The following is a 26,064-nucleotide window of genomic DNA, read 5'->3' on the forward strand; positions in this document are numbered from 1 at the left end:
TGGTGCTCTGAACTCCCTCACAGTGACCAACTCCTGCTCTGGGACTGCAGACACTGGAACTGAACCTGTTGGAAGAGCCCCTGCAAACCCTCCCCAAAGTGCCTGGAGTTCCCAGAAAAGGTACAAACCTCAGCCCCCGCAGGGGAGCTCCACCTTCAGCAGGCTCTGTTCGGCAGGGCTGGAGCTCAGTGCCAGCCCAGGCACTGACAGATGTGCTGCTGCTGCTGCTGGATGGGAACAGCTGGGCAGGATGAGGAAGGGTCAGATGAGAGATACCAAAATGTCAGACAGCCTACCGACTGTTGTTGCCATGAGATCCAACAGTCAACATCAGTCTGATAAGCTATCCGACAGGATGGTACAGCCAGGGCCGGCACAGCTCAGCTCAGCACAGCTCGGCACAGCGGCTCCAGCCTGCCCCACCTGGCCAAGGAGCAGCCTCGGCCCAACTGAGCTCGGGGCCACCTCCTGAGAATGCTCATTAACAAGGCAAATTAATTCCTGGTGCTTACCCCCCTAGGATAAAAATGCTAAAAATGAAAAACAATTGTTCACAAGTGGTGAGAGCAAGGCAGGTACAGCAGCAGTGGGACTGAGGCACTGAAGAGGGAAAAGAGCCATTTTAGTATCGATTCTGCTCCTGGACATCTGAACTGGCTGATTGTAACAAATCTGACTCTGAAAGCAGGAGGGGAAAGGTTCCCTAAGTTCTCTGCACCATTGCTGGGTAGACACAAATCTGCTTTCAGCTGGGATCTCAACTCTTCCCCTCTCCTCTCCTCCACTGCCCACAGTTCAGGGCTCAGGAGCAAACACCCCAGCAGAATTTGAGATAACCAATCTTGGTCTCTATTTCACCTACTTAAGCACTGACTGTGCTCCAAGCAAGGCACAGCCTTCCTTCCTCCTCCCTTTGCTAAGCAAAACCTTCTGAAGAGAAAAGAACAAAAAAATGAACGAAACAAAAAAAGAACAAAGGGTTTGAGCACCTTTAGTGCAGGAAGGATGAGCAAACATGCACAGAGCATCCGAAAGTGAGAGAGGAAAGGAAACAGCTTCAAAAGACTGACACAAGAAATTCTGGAATGATCATAAGATGACTTTATAAAGTTTTTATCTTAACTTCATTCTAAATATACAGAATAAAAAATGTTGGCTTCAGCATTTTGACATCAACCATCTCTGCTAACATCATGAAGTTGGAGAGGGTGGCGTTTCCAGCGTGCAATGCAATGGGACACTGGGAACTCAGACAGAACAGCCTTACCATGAGGGACATGCAACACTTTGTACCAGCCTGTACTCAGTTATTTACATTTTCATGGTCTTGAAACTGATGGAAAAAGCAAACCAGCCACCCTTCAAAAGAAAATGTTACCCTCAGGTGAGTCTGAAGTTAAATCAGGAGATGGGGAGTATTAAATCATCAGTTTTGGAAGTAATTTGGATGGACAACATTTGTGTTAAACTGCATTTAACACCCCACTGCCCATCCTGTAAAACACAACCCAGACTGGTGAAGCATTCACACCTTACTGAAACGTTTCTAAGTTTGTCAATGAAACCATTGCTCTAATATCCAAATTACTTTCAAAATAAAACAAACCAAAAAAACTTGTTAAGAGTTGAAAATTGATGTTAAAAATTTTTTCCCCCTTTTGAATAATGCTGTTTTTTAAACATATGAAAAATTGTGTCATTTCTTGTGTCTGCCAAAACCCCTCCTGAGGGGTTTTTCCCGTTTTTTCCAAGCTCATTTGGTTTTTTCTTCCGAGTACATCTTCTGTTGCAGTCGCTTGGCATAGCTCTGGGCCATGGAGTTGATTATAGATAAGATAAAATAACAAACCATGACAATCACCAATTTTTCAAATATCCAGGATAGCCAGTTTTCCCCCTGAAGAGACAAAACAGAAAAGGAGGAGGAGGAGAATGAAGATTAGGAACACGGAGAGTTCTGGGTGAAAGGGAAAAGCCTGACCGTGTCTTTAAGCTACAATTAATCAAATTAAAAGCAGGAACCAAGTGCGAGCTGACAGGATTCCTGCAGGTCCCTTGCAAGACAATGCAGGAGGGGCTGCCAAACCCACCGGCGGGCAGAGGACGAGTCCCTGATCATTCCCAGGGCTCCCAGAGTTTTTATTATTCCCGGTATTGGCCGGGCTCCCTTTAACAATTCGCGGAGCTCAGAATTAGCAGCCCCTGCCTGTCACTCCCTGTTCCTCGCAGGGAAATCAGGCTGGTGGTTAACAATGGGGTTTTTTCCCTAAATTGCCTTTTTTGGGTTATCTCCCCGTTAGGATCCCACTCTTTGGTGGCCCCGAAGTTCCCGGCCGCGTTTTCTTCACGGGAATTCCAAGTTGTGCTTTTTGTCAAAGGAGGGCAGCAAAGCCCAGCTCAGCAATCCCCGCGCATTTCCTGGGCCCGGCAGAGCCTCCCCAGCCCCGGCTCTTTCGTGGTAACAAACGGGCAAAGGGACCTTCCCAACAGCTGCGAGTTCTGCACGTGAAATGTCACTCGGATCCCTGGATTTCACCTCAAAATGCCTCAGCAGCCTGAAGAATTTCATGTCAAAGCTGCTCTGTCCCACTGAAAATTCAGGGCAAGTTTTCAAAAACTTTAAATACTTTTTTTCATATCAAAGGGCACCTCTGCCTCCATGTACCTGCCCCGAACACTGTAATTTCTTTTCCTTTCAAAGACTCAAGGCCTGGGGAGTTTAATTCTCTTACTGCCCACTGAGCCACAGATCCCACCGGCTTCTGAAGCATCGGTGCTGCCCAGTTACCATTTCACGTGGAAAGGCAACTTTTTTGTCCTTAAATTTAACTTTCTAAAGAGGCAGCTAAATGCAGAGGCAAGACAAGCCACCGGTTTTGATTTATACTTTCGTTTTTTCTCTAAAGAATTTAAATCCAGTAGCACACAATATTTTTAAATCCCAGGTTGCTTTTAAAATGAGATTTTTATCTATTCCCTGGGTGAGTGCAGATCTTTGAAAAACAGAATGGGGAGTTATGATTGTAAAAACTACAAGTCTAAGGAAGGCAGGGAAGGAAAAAGTGAGGGAGGGACGGAGGGAGGCAAAGGGAGGGAGGGTCTTACCTGTGGCACAGCACTGTCGGATTTGTGGTGAAGTTTTATCCTCTGAGCTTCCAAATATTCTTGAAATGGCTTCTGAAGAGAAGGACCTATACTCGGAATAGCACTGATGGAAAGTTCATCCCAGAGAACAAGACAAAATAGAGGAGGAAAAAAAAAAAAAAAAGAAAAAACATTTTTTTTAAACTTACCACTTTACCTAATCAGAACAAAGTTCAGGCTGAGACACAACTCAGCAGAGAACTCGAAGCTACTCGACAAAACAGAACCCCACGAAATAAATCGCATTTCATCTTTTGATCTGATACTTCGGGAGGGATGCATTTCCCCAGATCCTCAAAAAGTGCTTAAAAAGAAAAATCTTTCTGAGCGAGGCAGCGCTGGGAAGAGAGGAGGAAGCCGAGAGCCGGAGCATTTCCTGGGAGGCAGCAGCGCCGAGAACCCAATGAATGACTTCGGAGAAGTCCAACATTTATCAGCGGCAGTTCCTGTAAGAACTGGTTTGAACCGATTAATGAGGAAATGACTGGGGCTTGTGTCATCCCTCGGTTAAAAAAGAAACTGCTCGCCCAGGCCTCGCCCCTCTCCCTCACGGAGCCGGCCCCTCTGCCCGGCCAAGTCCTTTTTAGGACAAGCCGTGCGTCATCCCGGCCCCGAAAGAATGCGGGAGCCATCCCGGAGCGCCTCCCCCGAGCCGGGATTAACAAAGGAACAAAGGAGAGGCTCCGAGTCTGAGCCCCGAGCCCTCAGCGCTGCCTCGAGCCCTGTGAGCCCGAGCCCCGAGCCCTCAGCCCCGAACCCTCAGCCCCGAGTCCCGAGCGCTGCCCCGGCCCGGGCCCGCTCAAAGCCCCACTCCTAAAGCCGGGACCAGCCCGGGTTGAGAAGGGCAGCACTCGGCTCTCGGCAGCCTCCAGCCTTCCCAGCAACTTTTCCTTAAATCCTGCTTAGCAGGAGAACCAAAGCGCTGTAAGGATGGTCACAACCCTTCAAAATGTCCCCAAATTCAAATATAAATTGTACATGATAAGCAGGCCTGAGCTGTGTGGGGAGAACATTCCCAAAGTTGGACCCACCCCATCCTAACTTCAGCACGGGGCAGTTTTCATTACTGACCACTTCAATTGTAAAGAGAGATTCTGATTTTGTTTCATTTTAAATAAATCACTGTGTTCTTCTACATTATTCAACTCCCCGAATTCAAATATCAATGTGAAATGAACAGCAGAGCCCCACGGCCTGAGCTGTGTGGGGAGAACATGCCCAAACTTGGATCCGCCCCAGCCACGGGGCAGTTCCCATTACTGATCACTTCAATTGCAAAGAGAAGAGAGATTTTGATTTTTGCTTCATTTTAAAGAAATCTACATTATACATTAACGTACATGTGGTCTTCTACATTAAAAAAAACTCACCTGAATTTTGATTATTTGGTTTTATTATACCCACTACTCCTGCTGCTCCTCCAGGGAGGGTTTAGTAAAACCCTTCAGAGCCGAGGTACACCAGGTGTAACTGCACGGAGTTGTACAATTGCCCATCTCAAACCCTTCCCCTCAGCCTCCTGCTCTGACACCATATTCTCTTTTCCAGGCCGAAGCCCAATTAAAAAATAACAGCTTTCTAATTTTAGGAATTTATGAAAAGCACGAAACAAAGTGTCTCATTCTCCTCCAGTAAATCTATTTATTTCCTTCATGGCCGGGGGCAAAGGAGGTTTTTTGAACCCATTTCCCAGCAAAAGGTCGCTTCCCTGGTGATTCACCGCCGGGTGAGGAAATTCTGTGCCCAGACTGGTAAAAATTCTGGGAAAAAAAAAAACCTATAGTGCCCAAAGCACGTCCCTTATCCATTTTATACAAGATGTGTCAATGTTCCAGAGGATTCCAATGATCCTGAGGTGTCTCAGCACTGGGAAAAGCTCTCCCAGGGCCGGCGGGACGAGTCACGCCGGGAACATTGGCCACATTTTGAGGTTTCTTTTCTTTCTCACCCAATTCTTGGGAGGCCTGAGGAGCGACTGCAAGGTAATGGTTTACTTTTGAACTGCTGCATGATTATGAAATGAGGAATATTTAAATGGTGAGGGATCAATGATTAACAGGGTGGTGTTCAAATGACTCCGTTCCTCACCGAAAACTGAACTGGGTCAGTCCCCAAATCAAATTAAGCACAGAACAAAGACATGAAACCCAAGAGCAGAGCCTTGAGGAGCTGCTGGTGCATCAAAACAATATTTCAAAAATTTTCTCACTAAATAATTCACTTTTTACTTCCTTTTCTGGGCACGGCTGTTTGTTAAGTGCACAAAAGTAATTTTATCAAAGCAATTTTGAAGAACTGCAAGATCCTAAATGCAAGGACCTCAGCTCCTATTTTTGGTACATTTGTAAAGATTTTAATTATGAAAAAAATGTGCCCAGATTTAAATGGGGAGTAAAAAATAAGCAGAGGAAAAACCTAGAAAATCAGGGAGCCACATGAAATTCTTGAAATCCCATCTCAGCAGCACAGTGTTGGTTACTGGTGCTTTTTTGGAAAAAACTTAATAATTTAATTTAAAAATTAATTAGTTTAATTAAAAAATAAACCATTTAATCGTCCACTTATGTTTCACCTGATATCCATAATCTTAAATATAAAAATCTTTAAAATAATTTCATTTGATTGAAGTGAGTTCTATATCCCTGCAAAGCTCCCAGATCCAGCCCAGAGACCCCTCGGGTGCTGACCCGAGGAGGGGAGGGGGAACTGGGGATGAATTTTGTGGGATCCGGGTGGGACCAGGCAGGGCCAGATTTGCATCACAATTCCTGCACTCAGCACCTCCAAAATCCCGCAAATTTCCCGGCACTGCAGCAGGAAGATGCTGGAAGATAACCCCGAATAATCCAATTCCCTGTGCTCCTTCGGGAATCAAACCCGGCGGCTTTCAAACCCACAATATGGAAGGAGAAATTCTGATTCAGAAGTTGTTTTCATCCAGAAGTTGTTTTAGAAACTCTTAATGTTAAATATTAATTTTTTGTTAGGATTCATCCTGATTCTTTGCTAAATTTTAGTGTTTCACAAGGAGTTGAAAATGAGAACAGGCTCCCCGAAATTGCAGCAGCCTCTGGTAATCCTGAATTCACTAAAATTGTAACATTTTAGTCAAAAACCATGATTTCTGTTCTAATAATACAACAGAAAACACCCATAAAAAAATTAGGATTCACTGAAGAAACACTCTTGGTGCCTGTTTTCAGAACAATTACCTGGTATTTGTAATTAAACAGATGCACTTTTTCTTTTTTTAAACTCAGAGCTACAATTTCTATCCAAAAGACAAATTCTAAAGCTCTTGTTCCAATAAATAAAACAACACTCCCCATCTGTTTGAAGCAGCACATGACAGAAATTCAGCAAAGTTGCTCGAGGATTATTTTAAAAGTTACACCAAGAACCTGCAGAGTCTGACTCCAAAAACTTCCAGTCCAGTTACAGCAAATCTGAGTTTAAATTTATTAATTTGCTTTTCCAAGAACACCTGTCAGCAGCTGCACCTCAAATGCCTTTCACTGGTTGTTAAATGATTTTTTTGGTAACTTTAAATCTTTTAAACAGAACCTTTGGAACCACAGGAAAGTTTTTCTCAAAGGCACCAGGATGAAGCACCAACCCAGAGGAGAAAGAATTGTGTTTTCCCTGGGCCAGCTCACAAAAAGTAGGAAATTGTTTGATATTCCAGTCATCTGCATTTTTACTAATATTAAAATGCTTATTTATAACGATTTAATAATGGTATTTGCATTTCTGGAAGACATAATTTTAATCTTACAAGGTCTTTAGGAGCATGGGTTGCTCCTGAGTGACTGAAATCTCTCAACCTGTGCTTGGAGAGGTTGGGAACACTCAGAGAATTAATTCCAACTCTGCTAAATCCTCAATTACAGTCTCTATCAAATGCTGTGTCAGTGTCATTGCACCAATATCTCACAAAAAATCTCTCACACCATACACTAGGATATAAAATTCCCATTTGAGCAAAGCATATGGGGATATTTGTTCACTTTTCCAGGGGGAAATGGTGGAATTCCCAAGTGTTTTCCAAAAAAAGATGTTGCCACTGTGGACTCAAATTTTGGGAACAAAACCATGGGATTTTTCATGAGTGAAAATTTAAAAGTTTACAGAAGTTTCTGATGAATAACCCTGAGCTGTTCTCAAACTGCTCCTGATGGAATTAAAGATGGAAATGGGAACCTCAGAGCAGCCAGCCCCGAGTCTGAGCCCTGAGAGCAACTGGGACCCATCCCAGTGGGATGTCAGGAAACTGGGAGCACTGGGGGGTCACAAACATGGGAGTTAATATTCAATTTAATTTAATTTAATCACAGAAATTGTAACCCGGAGGGAAAGCAGAGCCCCGTGGGGGAGCAGGAGGTGCAAACAAGGCTGGACACACCTGGGGAAGGTGATGCAATATTGAGTCAGGCTGCACTTTCTGGATAATCCCTCCAATATTCACAGCCCTCAGCTTGGAAAATCCCTCTGACTCCACACACTGGGGCAAACAGCAGCAGCTTTTGCCCAGATTCAGCTTCTTGGGCCGAAAGAGGCAGAGCAATTCATGCTTTGGGAAATGGCAGCAGAGCTCCACACGAGGAGCACAGGGCCGAGCTCTGACACAGCAGCAATGCCCAAGGCCAGGGATTATCTCCTGCTGCAGAAAAGGGAGGGGAGAGGCACCGAGGGATGCCACAAGCAAGGGAACGTGCTGGGATGGGCTCCTCCCTGCCCGGACCTTCAGCTCTTTACAAACAGCTCAGTGCAGTGGATTATTGACAGCCAGGCCACAGGGGAAGGCAGAGGCTTTCACCTTCCCAGCCCTGGTGGAAAACATCACAATCCCACCAACACCCACTGTGTGAGATTCCCATTTCTCCATCCCTCTGTGGGAACACCAGGAAAATCCATCCTGCAGCTCCAAAGCAATGAAACATTTAGGAATAGGCACTGGATTTGGGGATTTTAGTATTTAGGGTATTTTAGCCACCCCTTCCTCAAAAGTTTCACTCCAGCACAGTGGGATCAACTTCTTTGGAAGTCAGGTATTTTAAAATCATTGAAAAACAGATTCCAGTGGAAATATTTTTATGCCACTGGCCAATTAGCAAAGCTGATTCATTTGCATAACGTGTCCCCTGTCTCAACAGGGCACCTTTCCTCGGGTGAGCCCTCTGAGCCTTCAATGGTTAATTTTTTTCCAGACAGTGATCTAAACTGGCTCAACGGTTAGTATTTTAATGAGCTGTCATTTCCTGTGCTGATAAAGATTCTCACAGTATTTAAACCATCCACTTCCCCGAGGCTCCACCACCAGCAGGACCCTGCAGTGACTCACAGGGCTCAGCCTGAGCCTGACTCAGCCCTGCGAGCTGGGCCTGCCCAAAACCTGGCTTAGGCTTAGGGAAAACTGGGGCTAAAGCTGCCCAAAACCTGGCTTAGGCTTAGGGAAAACTGGGGCTGAGGCTGCCCAAAACCTGGCTTAGGCTTAGGGAAAACTGGGGCTAAAGCTGCCCAAAACCTGGCTTAGGCTTAGGGAAAACTGGGGCTAAAGCTGCCCAAAACCTGGCTTAGGCTTAGGGAAAACTGGGGCTGAGGCTGCCCAAAACCTGGCTTAGGCTTAGGGAAAACTGGGGCTAAAGCTGCCCAAAACCTGGCTTAGGCTTAGGGAAAACTGGGGCTAAAGCTGCCCAAAACCTGGCTTAGGCTTAGGGAAAACTGGGGCTAAAGCTGCCCAAAACCTGGCTTAGGCTTAGGGAAAACTGGGGCTGGGGCTGCCCAAAACCTGGCTTAGGCTTAAGGAAACCTGAGGCTGCCCAAAACCTGAATCCTGGGAGCAGAGGCTGCCCAAAATCTCAATTAGGCTTAGGGAAACCTGGGGCTGGGGCTGCCCAAAACCTGGTTTAGGCTTAGGGAAACCTGGGGCTGCCCAAAACCTGAATCCTGGGAGCAGAGGCTGCCCAAAATCTGAATTAGGCTTAGGGAAACCTGGGGCTGGGGCTGCCCAAAATCTGGTTTAGGTTAGAGAAACCTGGGGCTGCCCAAAACCTGAATCCTGAGAGCTGAGGCTGCTCAAAACCTGGATTAGGTTTAAGGAAACCTGGGGCTGCCCCAAACCTGAGCCCTGGGGTCTAGGGCTCCCCAAAGCTGGGCCCAGCTCCCTGTGCAGCCTAACCTGGAGTAGGCAGAGCCCCAGTTCAGCTCTGGGGCTGAGCTGTTCCCCGTGCCCAGAGCTCTGAAGCTGCAGAAAATAAATCTGCTTTATGGTCAGGTTTAACAGGGAGGTTTTGGGGTTAAAAGCTTCATTTGCTCTCTGAGATGGGGGAAGGAGGATCCTGGAGGAGGTTCCAGGGGTAGCATGGGCCCAGCTCTGTCCTGGTTCACCTGAGCCACGCTCCAGGGGCCAGGGCAGCCCAGGAGGCTCCAGGGCTCTCTTCCCTGGGACGTTCTGTTATGTTCCATCAGTGCTTTCAAAACGAGGAATTGCAACATCTCTGACCTGCCCGTCCTCAGCTCTGCTCACTGCTGCTCTTTGGAACCAAACTTCTGCTTGCTTTTTAAAGATTCCTTTTTGAAAAACTCAATTTAGGGGAAAAAAACCTTTGCTTATTCAGTAAAATCCTTCGAGCCTTTTGCAAATAAACTCTTCTAATTCTGTTGTGATCCACTGGCAGCCTTTCAGCACCAAAGCTCCTCAGATTTCAGCCACATCTGTGTCCCTTTCAGGGCAATAAAGCCATTTTTGTGTGCAGCTGCTCTGCTGTGCTCAGGACACATGCCCCAGGTTTCTGGTGTACCTGTGGCAGGGAGGTTGTTGAGTTTTCAACCAGCAATGTCAAGGGGATTGGTTTAACCTTCCCAAATTCCTCCCTGGAGGCTGTGAAGCCACTGCCCAGCTCTTCCCAGCCCAGGACAAGATTTCTGCTTGTCCCTTTATCAATTCTTGCCTTGTGCTCTAGAGAAATAACCTCAACTTGTACTGTAAATTATTTTTGACTAAAAAAAACCCCAACAATCTTTAAGCAAACTTTCCAGTTAGCTCAGTCCCCATGATCTCATTTGTGCTTTTTTGGTGAAAGGAACACCACGCTCCCTTTACCAGCATCAACTGAGATTAAGCTGTAAGCCATGAATTATGGCACAAGAAATAGCAGCAAACTGGTTTGTCCAGGCAAAGCTTCCAGTACCTGGGACCAAAAAACTGCTTTTCTTTCACTGTGCAATCACTGCCACTGCCCTGCAGAGCTGGGAAGGGGGGGAGATCTTCCACAAAAGCCACTGGGTTAGGGACACTTCAAGAGCACTGATGTTTTTGGGTGGATTTCCCAGAGTTTGTTGGATTCTCAGAGGTAACACCCACGAGAAGGGACTTAAAAAGCAAAGCAGCAAAATCTCACTGGCTTCTGTTTGAACTCCAGTTTATGCAGTCAGTAATGAAGTGAATAATGAGTCTTTTAGAACTAACAAGGCATCAGGAAGCTGTGGATGCCCCATCCCTGAAGTGTCCCAGGCCAGCAGTGGAAGGGGAGGGATGGGACTGGATGAGCTTTAGGATCTCTCCCAAGCCAAACCATTCTGGGATTCTGATTTAGGCAGGAATTCACTGGTTTTGCTGCAGGATCCAGCCCTGGGCCTGAGCACCTCTTGCAGGAACAATCCCAGACCCTCCAGCCTGGAGTTCACCATTAACCACAGCCAGAGGGAATCTGTGTGGGCAGGGTGGGATTTCCCCTAAAAAAATGTAGATTTTTTCTTTCTTTCTGACCATTTCCCACCAGAATGGATCCTACAGTTTAGGGGATGCTGTGTGCTTTCAGAACTACCTCTTCAGCAGTTTTCTGGGAATTCTTAACCCACATTTAAAGCTGCCCCTTCCCAGAGAACATCACCCTGCTCTGGAGCACTCTGCACAGTGGGACTTCACCAACAGCTGGAGGTGAAAAACAGGAACAGAAAGATGGGGGAGCCCAGAACCCCCCAGCACACGAGGAAATTAAAGAGTTTTATAAAACCAGCAATAAACCCTTGCTGAAGGGACAGAACACACAGCAACTCCAGAGCCCCCTGCCCCAGCAGAGCCCAGGGAGGGCAGGGTCCTCTCCCAGCCCAGAGCAGGAGCTGCTGGGACAGGCTGGGAATTCCCAGCCCCAGGGAGCTCCAGCACCTCTGGAAATCCTCCTCAGCTTGGATTTGCACCTCATACAACCCCCACTGCTCAAACCCACTCATTCCCAACAAGGTTTGTTGCCAAAAAATCCTACCAAAATTTAAAATTTTCTGTAAACAGCTTCTTAATTTCCTGCCATGTTTTCTTTTCCGTTTCCTTTTTTTATTTAATGAATAGGAAAAGTATTTTATGATCTGTTTGTAAAGGAGACCTAGACAAAACTGTAAAATCAAATTAAATGATATGAAATGCCTGGTTATGGCAGGCCCAGTGAGGGACCCAGCAGCACCCAGTGACAATAAAAACAAGGTCTGCACATAAATCAGTTTTGCTTTTTGAATAAAAATCACAAAATTGTCAAGAAATTCTCCCTGGCTTATAAAATCAGATTTTTCTCAGACTTTATCTCACAACTTAATCTTCTGTCTAGGTTCCATTTATCCTGGCTATCAAATTGTTCATTATTTGCAGGTATTGTGCTCAGACATTTCCTATTGTTTAAGAGCAACAGCCCTGACAAAGCAAAGCCTAAAAGTCATCGTGGTGGATAGGATTTGATTCAAATGAAGTTAGTGCCCATGAAACAGAGCTCTGCTTTAATTCAATAACAGGGCTTTTAGGGCAAGGTATTGTTTAACATGTTTGAGGCTCCCTCCACCAGAAACTGATGAGGTAATGCTGGAGACAGCTCGAGCAAAGTCAAGGGTACCAGGACATTCCAAAAATCTCACTGTCTCCCAGGAACATTTTTTACCTCTGACATCAAGCCTCCAATAAAACCCGAGTCCAGCAGAGCTCCTGTGAATGCACTCGAAGTAATTCAATGCAAAATTATCTCCAAGACAGATGAAGTAGGAAAAATCTACTGGGTTTGGCTGAAAGCATCCACAGGAGAGTAAATCCTTGGAAATGTACCTGAGCTAGGGGCAGATCAAAATGTCTGCAGTGATTGATGCTGAGAAAAACTCAGGATGCTTAAAAGAAACCACATTTCTCTCTCTCCCTCTCTTTTTGAAAATAATGTTCACAGCAACAAATTAATTTTGAGTTTTGGTAGACAGCAGATGATTGGAATAATAAAACCAGGATTTGTTTCATCAGTGAAATGCCCTGCAAGGTTCTTCTGACACTCCTTTTCTTTTTCATCATCACTGCTTGGAGTTTTGGTTTAAGAGGAATTATTTCCAGACATTCCTCTCCTGAAACTTTTCTTGAGGAGTGTGGTTTTTATGTGAAAATAGTTATTACACTTTGGGCAGCAAAATATCCATGTACCCCAGAGAAGAGACTTTGTAAAAGCAGCAACACCTCAACATTTGTTTTATGGATTTATGTTAGGCTGGATTCATTTTAGTTTTAAAAAACCCAAACCAAACCTTCTCAAAACCAGGACACTTTGTCCATTTCTACAGAATTTAACAGAATGGGGACCAAGCTCCACAGACCAAATTTCTCATTCTGGTGTTTTATGAGTGATTTGATGTTGTAAATGTATGAGGTACTTCCACTTAAGGAGGATGTTTATTTTCAACCTTAAACACTGCTTAAAATCTCAGGTTTTTAATACGGAACCACAGCATTCTCTGATTTTTTTTTCTATAAATACAATTTTCCATAAACATTCTCATTTTTTACCCACTACACCCTGCAGAAAACCAGGGCAGACACCCCAAAAATGCAGGGATGTGGGAGTGGAGGGGCTGAATTTTGGTTTGGGCTGGAAGTTCTGTGCTGATCCCACAGCCCTGAACCTGCAGGGGCTGGGGGAAGGAGCTGAACCCTGCACCAAAGGAGCCCCTGAGCTGCCTCTGCAGGGCTTTCCCCTTGCTGGGAGCAGGCAGGAATGAATTCCTGAGCTGGGAGTTACTCACCCGATGAGAGCCACCATCTGCTCCACGATGTGCTTGCTGAAGGTGATGATGACAAAGAGTTTCTGTGGAAGGACAACCAAGAGCAGTCACACCAAGCCTGGAGCCACCCTGGGCTCCTTCCCCAGCAGCTCCTGCCTGCCTTTCCCTGCTCTCCTTTCTTTCTCAATATTTCAGTATTTTCAATATTTTCAATATTTCAGTATTTTCAGTATTTTCAATATTTTCAATATTTTCAATATTCCCACTATTTCAGTATTTTCAATATTTTCAGTATTCAATATTTCAATATTTTCAGTATTTTCAATATTTCAGTATTTTCAATATTTTCAGTATTTCAGTATTTTCAATATTTCAGTATTTCAGTATTTTCAGTATTTCAGTATTTTCAGTATTTTCAATATTTTCAATATTTCAGTATTTCAATATTTTCAATATTTTAACTATTTCAGTATTCTCAATATTTTAACTATTTCAATATTTTCAATATTTTAACTATTTCAGCATTTCCAATATTTTCAGTATTTCAGTATTTTCAATATTTTAACTATTTCAGCATTTCCAATATTTTCAGTATTTTCAGTATTTTCAATATTTTCACTATTTCAATATTTTCACTATTTCAATATTTCAAATATTTTCAGTATTTCAGTATTTTCAGTATTTTCAATATTTTAACTATTTCAATATTTTCACTATTTCAGTATTTTCAATACTTTCACAATTTCAATATTTTCAATATTTTCAATATTTCCAATATTTTCAGTATTTTCAATATTTCAGTATTTTCAATATTTTTTATTTTACTCCTCAGAGAAGAGGCAGGAGAGCAAAGAAGAGCTGTTCCCTTTCTGGCCCTGTTTGCTCACAGTTTGCATTTCTTGCCGTGTTTTTGCTGCCCATTCTCATCCTCCCCAAACTCCCATTCCCAGAAGCTCAAGGTCACTTTACTCTGTCAACAACGTCCGAGAAATTCAGGGAAATCCACAGCCCCTCACACAAACACCATCACAGAGGGGAAAATAACCCTGATTCAGACAGAAACAGGAAAAAAGAAAAGAGCTTTGGGCACCTGTGATGGAACAGAATAATCACAGTCCCTAATAATCACAGTCCTAACCCTAATCCAAAATGTATCCTAAAACTCTTCAAAACCAGCTTAGCACAATGATATTAAATATGAAAATCTAACCTAGCAAGTTTTACCCCTAAATAAAAATCAAACCTGTAATTCCAAATATAATATTTAATAATATTAAAACCTATTAAACATATTAAAAGACAAACTTCAAATACAATTTCAACCTTACAAGAAAAAAAGGCCATGATTTATCTAATAAAATTTTACAAAACAGAATAACTCCTAATTCCCTACTAACTACAAAACCATTAACACTGAAGCAAAGCAGGATGTAAAACTGAAATGGAACTGACATAATTTGAGTAAGGCAATAGAAAAGGAGTCCCAGGATGGCCACTGCAGCAGTCACTCACTTCCTGTCTGAACATTGCATTCAAAGCCTTTTCCATGACTCTCACATTTCCTAAATTCCAAGTCCAGCCAGATCACTCCAAAAAATCAAGGCTATTGCACAAGGGTGTGCTTGAAAAAGAGAATTAAATTACAAAATCGTGATTTATCAACTGTACAAGGCACTGGGAAATGTTTTTTCACTTACATGGGATCTGAGTGTGGAGCACTATAAATTACACAGCAAACACTGTGGTAGCTGAACAAGGTAATTAAAATAATAAAAGGAATATTATCTAATATTATTTCACTTTTCTGTGCTGCCAGAACACATTTTAGCAACACATGGATTTAAAAGCAGAGGAAAATTCAGCTAATACAAAAATAAGTGTGGAGAAAAAGTTGTTTTACCCCAAGAAATGGAAGAATTTCCAAATCTATTTATTGTTTTCTGCTTAAGCACTGGGCAAAATATAACAACCATTTAAAAAAATGATGGGAATAAAATAGGGCAAAATAAAGGTTTTAAAGCAGCCTGATGAGGCTGTAACACAAAATATTTTTTTTACTAAAAGCTTCTGTTATTTTGATGGGAGTCACAGCAGAGATTTCCAAACAACAGAGGCAGAGGCACTGCAAAAACCCAAACTCAGCTGAAAACATCCCAAACACAGAGAGAGCTCCAGGCCTGACCACACCAGCAAACCCCCAGGGAATCCAGACCCCAGCTCTCCTCGGAGCAGGGTGATGCATTTCCAGGAGAATTCCACATTTTGTGCAAACAACTGCACCTCAAACTCAGCACATCCGACCTGGGACACCAGAGCTGCCCCAAAACTGCAGCAAATCCACCCAAAGTGGGCTGGCCCAGCCCAGGGCTCTCCAGGCTTCTCTCAGCCAGCTCAAAAGGGCATTTCAAAGTGCAGAGCAGCGTTTGGTACCACAAAGGAGCTCACTGCTGGAGCCCTGGCAGGCTGCTGAAGGCTGCAGGTAAATACTTGGGCTAACCACCAATTTCCTGAGCAGGTCAGCAGCTGTAAATTACTCACTGGCCTCAGTTTGGAGCAGCCCAGCAGCTCCTTTATTGTAAATCCTTTGCACCAAATTAATTTCCATTACTTCAAGTCGGGCAAGGAGACTGCAGGATTCATTCTCAAGTGACACAGGGGAACAGGCAGGGAAAAAAAATCAAAGTTTCAAAGGGTTCATCCCCAAATAACACAGTGGAACAGGCAGGGAAAGAATCAAAGTTTCAAATGTTTCATCCCCAAGTAACACAGTGGAACAGGCAGGGAAAAAAAATCAAAGTTTCAAAGGTTTCATCCCCAAATAACACAGTGGAACAGGCAGGGAAAGAATCAAAGTTTCAAAGGGTTCATCCCCAAATAACACAGTGGAACAGGCAGGGAAAAAGTCAAAGTTTCAAAGGGTTCATCCCCAAATAACACAGTGGAACAGGCAGGGAAAGAATCAAAGTTTCAAAGGTTTGAGGGGGCAGCACTTGCCTGGATGTGCATTTTAATCACAGCTTTTCCAATCAAGGTTGCACCGAAGAAGGTCCAGAAGGGAACCAGAAAGTGGCCACAAGTTATCCCAGCCAGGTCAAACAGGGGGTTTGGGATCTGTGGAGTGCAAGGGAAAGAGGTTCAGGAATTGCAGCACACACTGGATGGACAGGAACACCCCAGGGGCTGGAATTTTGAAAAATGAACAGTTTCCTCTTCTCCAGCTTGATCCAAAACTTTTGTGCCTTAATAATTACAAAAATGTTGATGTCCCACCACATCACTTCAGTCTCTGGGATTCAGAGAGACAATGTCCCAGACAATTCCATTCTCAAGGTCCCTCCTTGCCCCTGCATCCTGAAAAAAGTTAATGAAAAGTTTTCCATGTGAAATGCACAGAAACCACAGCAAAGTCATTTTGAGTGATTTATCAAATTTTCTCTCTGACAAGGACATCACTCTTGGAAGCCAGAGCTCCAACTGATCCCCAGTGATTTCCAGCTGAGAAACTACATTAAAAACTGGCATTTATGGTCATATGTATCCAGTTTAAAAACACTGATTAGATTTTATTAAGCATATGCATTTCATTTAAAATTAAAAGAATTTTTTATTATTATTAAACTGCTGGCCTGACTTTTGGTATTGTGATACTATCTGTAAAATATTTTTGAAATGAAATCAAGAAAGTGTCTGAATTCCAACCTTTCCCTCTCAGCCTGGAGCACAGGGGCAGTGTCTGAGCAGGGGCACCCCCAGGAGCAGTGTGGTACTGCTGGGGTTTTGTGATTTCAAAAATTGGAATAAAGAGGGCAGATAGAGAATAAAGGACACTGCTCCAATCCTGCAACCTGTGACAAAGGTTGCACTGGACTGCTGGAGAGCAGAAATTCAGATTTATGAGCAGCCACAGCAGCACCTGCAGAGGGAGAAATCTGAACTGGGTTCAAACCACGGGTCCCTGAGCAGGCTCCACCTGCCCTGCCCACCTGGGAAAGCTGCTGTGGCCACAGGAGCTGGGATGATTGTTCCAGAACCTTCTGCTCCTGGCAATGATTGCCCCAGAACTTTCTGCCCCTGGAGCTGCCAATGATTGTTCCAGAACCTTCTGCTCCTGGAGCTGTCAGTGATTGTTCCAGAACCTTCTGCCCCTGGAGCTGTCAGTGATTGTTCCAGAACCTTCTGCCCCTGGAGCTGCCAATGATTGTTCCAGAACCTTCTGCCCCTGGAGCTGTCAGTGATTGTTCCAGAACCTTCTGCCCCTGCTCCTGGAGCTGTCAGGGATTGTTCCAGAACCTTCTGCTCCTGAAGCTGCCAATGATTGTTCCAGAACCTTCTGCTCCTGGAGCTGTCAGGGATTGTTCCAGAACCTTCTACCCCTGGAGTTGCCAATGATTGCCCCAGAACCTTCTGCCCCTGGAGTTGCCAATGATTGCTCCAGAACTTTCTGCCCCTGGCAATGATTGCCCCAGAACCTTCTGCCCCTGGAGCTGTCAGGGATTGCTCCAGAACCTTCTGCTCCTGACAGTGATTGTTCCAGAACCTTCTGCCCCTGGAGCTGCCAATGATTGTTCCAGAACCTTCTGCTCCTGGAGCCAAGGCTGCTCCAGGCTCTTCTGGGCTGGTGCTCTGAGGGATTTTTGTTGGTTCACAGAAGGTTTCAATCCCTGCAGAGAATTTGGGGCAGGGGTGCTGTGGGTACAGAATTTACTCAGCACATCCCCAGCAAGGTTTTCTCTGTGCTTGTTACTCAAAGTTGCCAAAAAAAGGCCACAAAACCAAGAGGGCAAATTCTCACAAGTCACAGCGAGGAACTTGGGGGCTGACTCTTGCTTTGTTCTTGCCCAGAGCTGCCTTTATATAGAAATAAACTCCAGACAATCCTGACTCCTTACTGCCACTAAACAACATGACAGTCAGTTGACTTCACTGGATAAGCCTGCAGAATTTTCATTTCCATTTGCTGGGGTTTTTAGGCAGCATTTTGAAGCCACCACTTGAGAGACAAGGACCCACAGCTGGGACAGCCATTACCACTTCACCAGCAAATTCTCCTAAAATACACATCAAATAAAAGTGCCTGAAATCCAGGAGGAAGATGACAATTACAGGGGAGGCAAGCACAGGAGGCACCTGGTAGAGAAATGCTGAGATGCCCCTGGGCTGGTGAGGGCACAGCTAAATTCAAGGAGCACCCAGAGGGACAGCTCTGCATTCCTGCTTTTCCAAGGCCTCTGGAACCTTCCACCTCTCCCTTTGTCCTGCAGCTGTTGTGTGAGCACATTTACAAACTCACATTTACAAACTCACATTTACAAAGCCCAGGTGTGCCCTGGTGGATCCTCATCCCTCCCCCAGCTCAGGGCTGAGCAGGGCCTGGGCAGCAAGGTGGGGAAGAGGTTAAAGCAATGTTTAAATATCACTGAGCAGGAACCCTGGGCTGTTTACAGCCTCCTCTGAAGGTGTTCCCCAACCCCTTCCTCCTGCTCCCCATTGCCCACCTTGCCCAGTCCCTCACCCCTGCCAGCTCCAAGCTGTGCTGGTGACAAGGACAGGGAATGGCTGGGACAGGGAATGGCTGGGACAGGGATGTGTCAGAGCAGGGAGCAGCAGCTCCTGGGAGGATTTAAGGAGCAGCTTGTAGGATAAACTCACTGCAAACATGAGAACGTTTGGAAGGATCAGTGAGCAGGAGCTTTATGTCAGCAGCTCTGACCAGATGAATTGTGGCACAGCACCCACACTGAGCAGGCTCTGTCACCTGGTTCAGGAAAACAGGAGGTGTGGAGTGAAAGCCTCAGAGCTGGGTGATGCTGTGGTTATTGCAGGCCCCATTGGGATTGGGGGTCCCACACTCTGCAATCACATCCCCCAGTTTGTGTGAAGGATGAAGAACAAGGCACACCACTCCTACCAGCCCCACAGACAGAGGTAAACCTCCAATGTTATTTTTTTATTCTGAAAGAAGAGCATAAAAAACTAAAACAGCATCACTGGAGATGCTCCTTTCACCTCTTGATTAAAGAAGCCATGAGCAGCTTGTAGCTCCACAGCCACAATTGAAATTTCCTTCCTTTTTCTGCCCTTTCTGGTTCCTAATGGCCCAAAGAGCAGATTTGGGAGGGCTGGAAGGGCTGGATGGACACCCTAACCAGGATTTCTGCAGGGACTTTTCCACTCTCAATCCATGCACACCTCTGCCTCTGAGGATGCCAAGAATTTCAAATACAGTACACCAAGACCTAAAGAAATAAGAACACAATTCCAGCAGCTTTTGTCTCCCTGAGAGACACAGAAAGTGCAAACAAAAATGAGTTGCATGGCAGGACATGCAAAGAGCTGCATTTTGTGCCCACACATTTCCAATTTCCTGGGAGAACTCACCGAGGCACAGGCCAGGATCCCAAAGAACCCAACCTTCTGCACCAGGTTCTGCACGGCCACCTTCGCCCGGGAAGCGAAGTCCTGGAACAGGAAAATCAGATTATCCATGAGGAAAGCCCACCTGAACAGAGCTCAGAAAGTCTGATATCCCCAGCACTGCCCAGCTGGGACCTGCAGGAATTTCAAACCAGGAAAGCCAGAGTGAAACCCAGAGTTTAGGGGGACAGTGGTGCTGGAATGTGAGCGCCCCATGCACTGAGTTTGGTTCTTCCTCACCCTGGGAGTGGCACTGAGCTCCCACTGCTATGGAAACAGATTTTCCATTATTTATTTCCCCATATCTTTGGAATGCCAGTGCTGTTTGTACCTATTCCCTAAACAAGCAGAGGGAATGAATCCCTCCAATGCCATTTCCAGAGGTAAAAAGGAACTGAGGACAGAAAGAGCAAAAAAATCCAAATAATCCCGTTATATCCTCAGATCTGCTCTCCCAAACCCAGGATCTCAACCAAAATTGCCAATTCCAGGCACTGCCTACAACAGAGCTGTAAAATTCATTAAAATCCAGAAAGTTGAGGCTAAATTGCTTTCAAAGCAGGGGAGGTGCAGCCCCTGTGAGTGGAGCTGCTCTGCACAGAGCTGCCTCCTTTCATTCTGTGATCAGTTCTTACTCCTGAGGCTCAAAATTTGCCAAACACCCAGAAAACCCCCTAAAAAAAACAAAAATAAAGATTCTCAGGAGGAGTTTCTTTGCATGTGAGAAGGGAATTTACAGGAGATAAAATTCTTTTGAAGCAAAACTGTCCAGAAAAAGAAAAGCAAGGTCAGTGCTTGGCCACAGCAGTTGCAGAAAGCTGGGAATCCTTGGGAATAGCAAACATTAAAAAATAATTACCCATTCCTCTTTAAAAACCTACAAATAAGCAATAAAATTCTGATTTTTCCAGGAGCAATGCAATAAATTACCCAAGGAAATGACTTTAATCAATAATTAATGATATTCTGAATTCCACCCTTCACTATTGAATTGTAGAATTTAGAAGATCATTAATTATTGATTAAAGCAACTGCAGGCTAATCCAGAAAAATTACATTTATGCAATTTGAACTTGGTTACAGTTCTGTTGAAACCTTAAATACTACACACCAAGGAAGGAAAACTGCAATTATTTTACAATGTTCTTGCAAATTATTTAAATTTTGAGCTGTAGAATTGACAACATTTTCTGGGGCAGATTAAAAAATAATAGATCTGTGATGAGACCATTTGCTTCTTTTTACACCCCTTTTTCAAGGAGTGACTTTTCTCCATTACTGTGCTTTCAAACAGTTAAATTCCCTATTTGAAAATTAAAACAAAACAAAACAAAACAAAAAACAATTATTACTCAAGTCAGAATAATTCTATTTATTGTATTTAATGCCTGGAAAAAGAACTCAAAACTGTAAGAAATGAGATTTTCTAAATCTTTCAGTGGGACATTTCTAACCACAGGGGAATATAAAAACCCTCTAGAATATCCCATAAAGGTGAATTTCCACACTCTGACCAGGAGTTAGAGCTTGGGCTCATTATTACAAAATGGAAGAGATCAAAATTCACTTTTTAAATGCCAATTTTCCCTGATATTTGTAGGATCCCCCCAGAACACGAGGGATTAAACCTGATCCCAGTGAGGCTGACACCAAACCCTTGAGCTTGTTCTGACAGGAAACAATCTGGAAAGTAAAACTAATTTTATTTTCTTTTATTTTTTAATGAAAAGAGTGAATTTTGACACGAATTGTTCTAAACAAACAAAACACAACAATTTCCTGAGCACCCAGCCCAAAATTCTTGCGACATCCAGGGCAGTTCCTGCTGCAGCCCCAGATTCCCTCGTGATTGTTTCCAGAAAAACAGAACCCAAAAAGGGATCCCAGCTCCAGTGGGAGCCCCAGGATTTGGGATGCAGGGACTAAAATACCTTTTTATTTCTATTTGATTAAAAAAAAAAATTATTTTATTTATTTCTAGGATTTTCCCCAAGGAAAACAACACAAACACACAGTGAAAAATCTTCAGGATTCTTTACAAATTCATTTAAGCACCAAAAAGTGCTAAAGCAGATTCTGTCCTTGGGAAAGGTGTCCTGGAATTGTTCTTTTTAGAAGGACAATTTCTATTTTAGAAAAATACTCTTTTATTTTATTTATTATTATATATTATTATATATAATAATATATTATGTATATTATAATAATTATATTATATTATATTATATTATATTATATTATATTATATTATATTATATTATATTATATATTTATTATATTATATATTATTTATTTATTTTATAAGACTTTCCCTAAGGAAAACAACACCTCTCCAATTGCCCAGGCAAACATACAGTGAATAATCTTCAGATTCTTTACAAATTCATTGAAACACCCAAAGGTGCTAAAGCAGATTCTGTCCTTGGGAAAGGTGTCCTGGAATTGTTCTTTTTAGAAGAACAATTTCTATTTTAGAAAAATACTCTTGTATTTTATTTATTATTATATATTATTATATATAATATATATAATATTATGTATATTATAATAATATTATATTATATTATATTATATTATATTATATTATATTATATTATATTATATTATATTATATTATATTATATATTTATTATATTATATATTATTTATTTATTTTATAAGACTTTCCCTAAGGAAAACAACACCTCTCCAATTGCCCAGGCAATCCCAGGAGTGAATAATCTTCAGATTCTTTACAAATTCATTGAAACACCCAAAGGTGTTAAAGCAGATTCTGTCCTTGGGAAAGGTGTCCTGGAATTGTTCTTTTTAGAAGAACAATTTCTATTTTAGAAAAATACTCTTGTATTTTATTTATTATTATATATTATTATATATAATATATATAATATTATGTATATTATAATAATATTATAATTATATTATATTATATTATATTATATTATATTATATATAATTTATTTATTTTATAAGACTTTCCCTAAGGAAAACAACACCTCTCCAATTGCCCAGGCAAACATACAGTGAATAATCTTCAGATTCTTTACAAATTCATTGAAACACCCAAAGGTGCTAAAGCAGATTCTGTCCTTGGGAAAGGTGCCCTGGAATTGTTCTTTTTAGAAGAACAATTTCTATTTTAGAAAAATACTCTTTTATTTTATTTATTATTATATATTATTACATATAATATATATAATATTATGTATATTATAATAATATTATATTATATTATATTATATTATATTATATTATATTATATTATATTATATATAATTTATTTATTTTATAAGACTTTCCCTAAGGAAAACAACACCTCTCCAATTGCCCAGGCAAACATACAGTGAATAATCTTCAGATTCTTTACAAATTCATTGAAACACCCAAAGGTGCTAAAGCAGATTCTGTCCTTGGGAAAGGTGCCCTGGAATTGTTCTTTTTAGAAGAACAATTTCTATTTTAGAAAAATACTCTTGTATTTTATTTATTTTATAAGATTTTCCCTAAGGAAAACAACACCTCTCCAATTGCCCAGGCAAACACACAGTGAATAATCTTTAGATTTTTACAAATTCATTGAAACACCCAAAGGTGCTAAAGCAGATTTTGCTGTTGGGCAATTGGAATTTGCCCCTGGATTTGTTCCCTGCTCAGGCATTTCTGGAGCAGAGCTCACTGGGGCCATTTGCAGCCCCTATTTTCTCCCCCATTTCCCAAAGCAATATTTTCACTTTTATCAGCCAATAAATATTTTTTTCCTCGCAGTTCCATAAATCTGATGGCAAAATATCTTGAAAATGAAACCCTCCAGGACAATTATTGAAATGGCTCCATGATTTATTTGCATGGAAGTTGTTTCTATTCTGATTTTAATTTATTCCCCCATTATCTTTTACTGTGTTGCTAATGCACTGTTGTATTCATTTGCACAAGCTGGGATTGGAAATAAACTCTCTAGAAAATGACCTAGAAACTAATGGTTGCAGCACAGCTGCTTTAATAAAATATATTATTATAATTAGATATAAATTGACTGTATTAACTTAGGGGAAAGCACCATTTTTAACCAAATTTCTTAAAAAGAACCAGCTTCCCTCACCCACATTTCTCCACTACAAAATTCAAGGCTGCCTTGAAATTAATATTTTCCCTCCAGCTACAAACATATAAAACATTAAAAAGCTAATAATGAAGGTCTTTAAAAGAAGTTTAACAAGTTTGTCTAAAAAAAACCCCAAACCAAAACCAATGTTGGAGCAAATTTTCTCACCTTGTTAATTCCTAACTTTATTTTTTTAAGTTATTACTCAGCTTGTTTCCCTCCTAAGTTTTGGTTTTACATTGTCTGTCACAAAGTACTTCATGGAAAGCAAATTTTAAATTCTAAAACTTTCACTCAAGAACTTGTCATTGATTTTCCTTTTTTCCAAATTTCCTAAAAAACCCAAAAGACAATTAAAGATTTTTTTTGGTACCTATTTTCTGTCATCTAATGTAATCAGTGCTGTGGATAATTTGCAGGGTAATAAACCAACAAAACTACGAATCCCAGCCTCAACATTTACTCTGTGAAAACAAGTTCAGAACTATTTCTCTTTGCTTCCTTCCTTAAATTTTGTTGGACAAATCTTTGCGACATCTGCAACAATCAAAAAGCCTTCAAAGTTTCATTTCCCTGAGAATTCAATCCCCAGTTTTACAAATTTTACCTCTTTCACAACAGATTTTTTTTTTTCTTTTCTAAAGCCTGCATGGGGAACAATCTTTTCTCTATTTTTTTTTTTTAGCATTTGAAATAAAATAGCTTTCATCAATTAGTGCTTTCAAAAAATAGTATTTATATATATATATATATATGAAAAGAGACAAAAGTTGAGCTACTTACAGGCAAACCATTTTCCCCCCAAATTAAAGTTTCTAGCCTGGACTGGGCTCCCAGCTAATTGTGATTCATTCTTTCGAACATTTCAGGATGCCTGAGCTCACTGTGTCCCTTTGCAGGATGATTTATTTCTTTTTGGGGTTTGGAAATGGATTTCCTGTGAGTGCCACAGAGCAGGCAGAGGAAGGCTCAGTGATTGAAGATGACTTCATGGGGTTCATCAGCACATCCCAAAGGCAGGGAAAGGTCAGGGATGATTCCCCAGGCAGAGCTGTCCTGATCTGCTCAGCCTCAGCAAAAGGCAAATTTTCAGCATTTCATCCACCCCACTGCCCCCACAGGACAAAAACCCCTCCCAAACTCCCAAACCTGAAGGGATGCTCAGGAGAATTTGCATGTTCTGCCTCAGTGTAAATATGGAACTTTTATCCCTGCAAAATCCTTCCTGAGGGAGAGAATGGACAACCTTGTCCAAGTTACAAAGTTTTGCCCCATCCTTCTGCTTGATTTGGTTTCCATTTAAAATTTAACCTCTCACTGTGAAGTTGGTGAGCTCCTCAGTGTGAGGGAAGAACAAGCACCTCACCAGGTGACTAATAGCTAGATTTAACTAACTAATAGTTAGATTTAACTAACAAGCTTGAGGAAAAATTGTTTTAATAAATCAAATTGTTTTAATAAATCAAATTCTTTTAATAAATCAAATTCTTTTAATAAATAAAACCTCACCAGTTTTAGCTAACAAGCTTGAGGAAAAAGATAATTTTAATAAATATTTTTTCCTCTTTTCCCTCTCTAACAGAACAGCCACAATTAATTGTTCCCACTGCAATTGTGGAGCATCTTTTTCTTCCCCTGCAAGGGCAGAGCTCGTTGATTGCTCCACAGGAGTAGCTGGAGGTGTCCAAGGAGCTCTGAATAATCAGAGTTGCACTGAATCCCCCAGAAAAAACCTGTGACACTTCCCCAGCCCTCCTGCACAGATGATGCAGTGTGAGAGTTCATTTTCAAACAGCTGCAATCAGATTTTAGGAGCACTGAGGAACCAACAGCTCCCATCACATCCCAGCTCAATCTCAGAGAAAAACCATCCAGATCCACATGCCAGGGATTTGAGGCCTGGCCAAACTTCTCTCCTTTTATTCCTGCTGTAAATACCTCAAGCACTTTAGAATAAATTGATGAAGTTGGCAGATGTAACACAAAGATGGAGATTGGATTTAGTGCAATCCCATCCCAAGCTCATGGAGTTCATTCCCTGCTCAGGAGGTCTCATCCGTGCCATGGACATTCCTCACCTGGGAGGTGCTGGCCTGGAGGAGTTAAAAGATTTTTCTAGCAGGCCTGGAAGGGGATACACAGGATTTGTGACCCTGACAGAAAGCAGGAACACGAGTGAAAAACCATGAAAAGGCACAAAGAGAGATCTGAGTGTGTCACACCTCAGAGGTTCTCCAGGAGAACTCTGGAGCAGCTGCAGAGAGGGAAATTCCTCCTCCTGCAGGTTCCCCAGGCCAAATGTGTCCCTTTTGTGTGGACAACCCTCAAGATCTGAGCATTATTTCTATTATTTTGAGCATTATTTCTATTCTTGTTAGAATAAA

At 42.3% G+C, this 26,064-nt stretch overlaps 1 protein-coding gene across 1 annotated transcript in view; it reads right to left on the reverse strand.

Annotated features, from left to right (window-relative positions):
- Positions 1-1,086: 1,086 nt before the first annotated feature.
- The window catches only part of VMP1 (vacuole membrane protein 1), a 62,933-nt gene continuing 37,955 nt past the window's right edge, over positions 1,087-26,064 (reverse strand). The window contains exons 8-12 of the mRNA XM_071448079.1: positions 19,543-19,623; positions 16,159-16,275; positions 13,186-13,247; positions 3,106-3,208; positions 1,087-1,897 (exon numbers count right to left, since the gene is read on the reverse strand). Of these exons, the coding sequence (XP_071304180.1) occupies positions 1,754-1,897; positions 3,106-3,208; positions 13,186-13,247; positions 16,159-16,275; positions 19,543-19,623 (507 nt within the window). The 3' untranslated portion in view covers positions 1,087-1,753. The remainder of the gene's footprint in view (positions 1,898-3,105; positions 3,209-13,185; positions 13,248-16,158; positions 16,276-19,542; positions 19,624-26,064) is intronic.

Source organism: Agelaius tricolor, unplaced genomic scaffold (assembly GCF_023055355.1).
Source record: "Agelaius tricolor isolate 1412-34295 unplaced genomic scaffold, bAgeTri1.0.p SCAF_25, whole genome shotgun sequence".
NCBI classification, from domain to species: Eukaryota; Metazoa; Chordata; class Aves; order Passeriformes; family Icteridae; genus Agelaius; species Agelaius tricolor.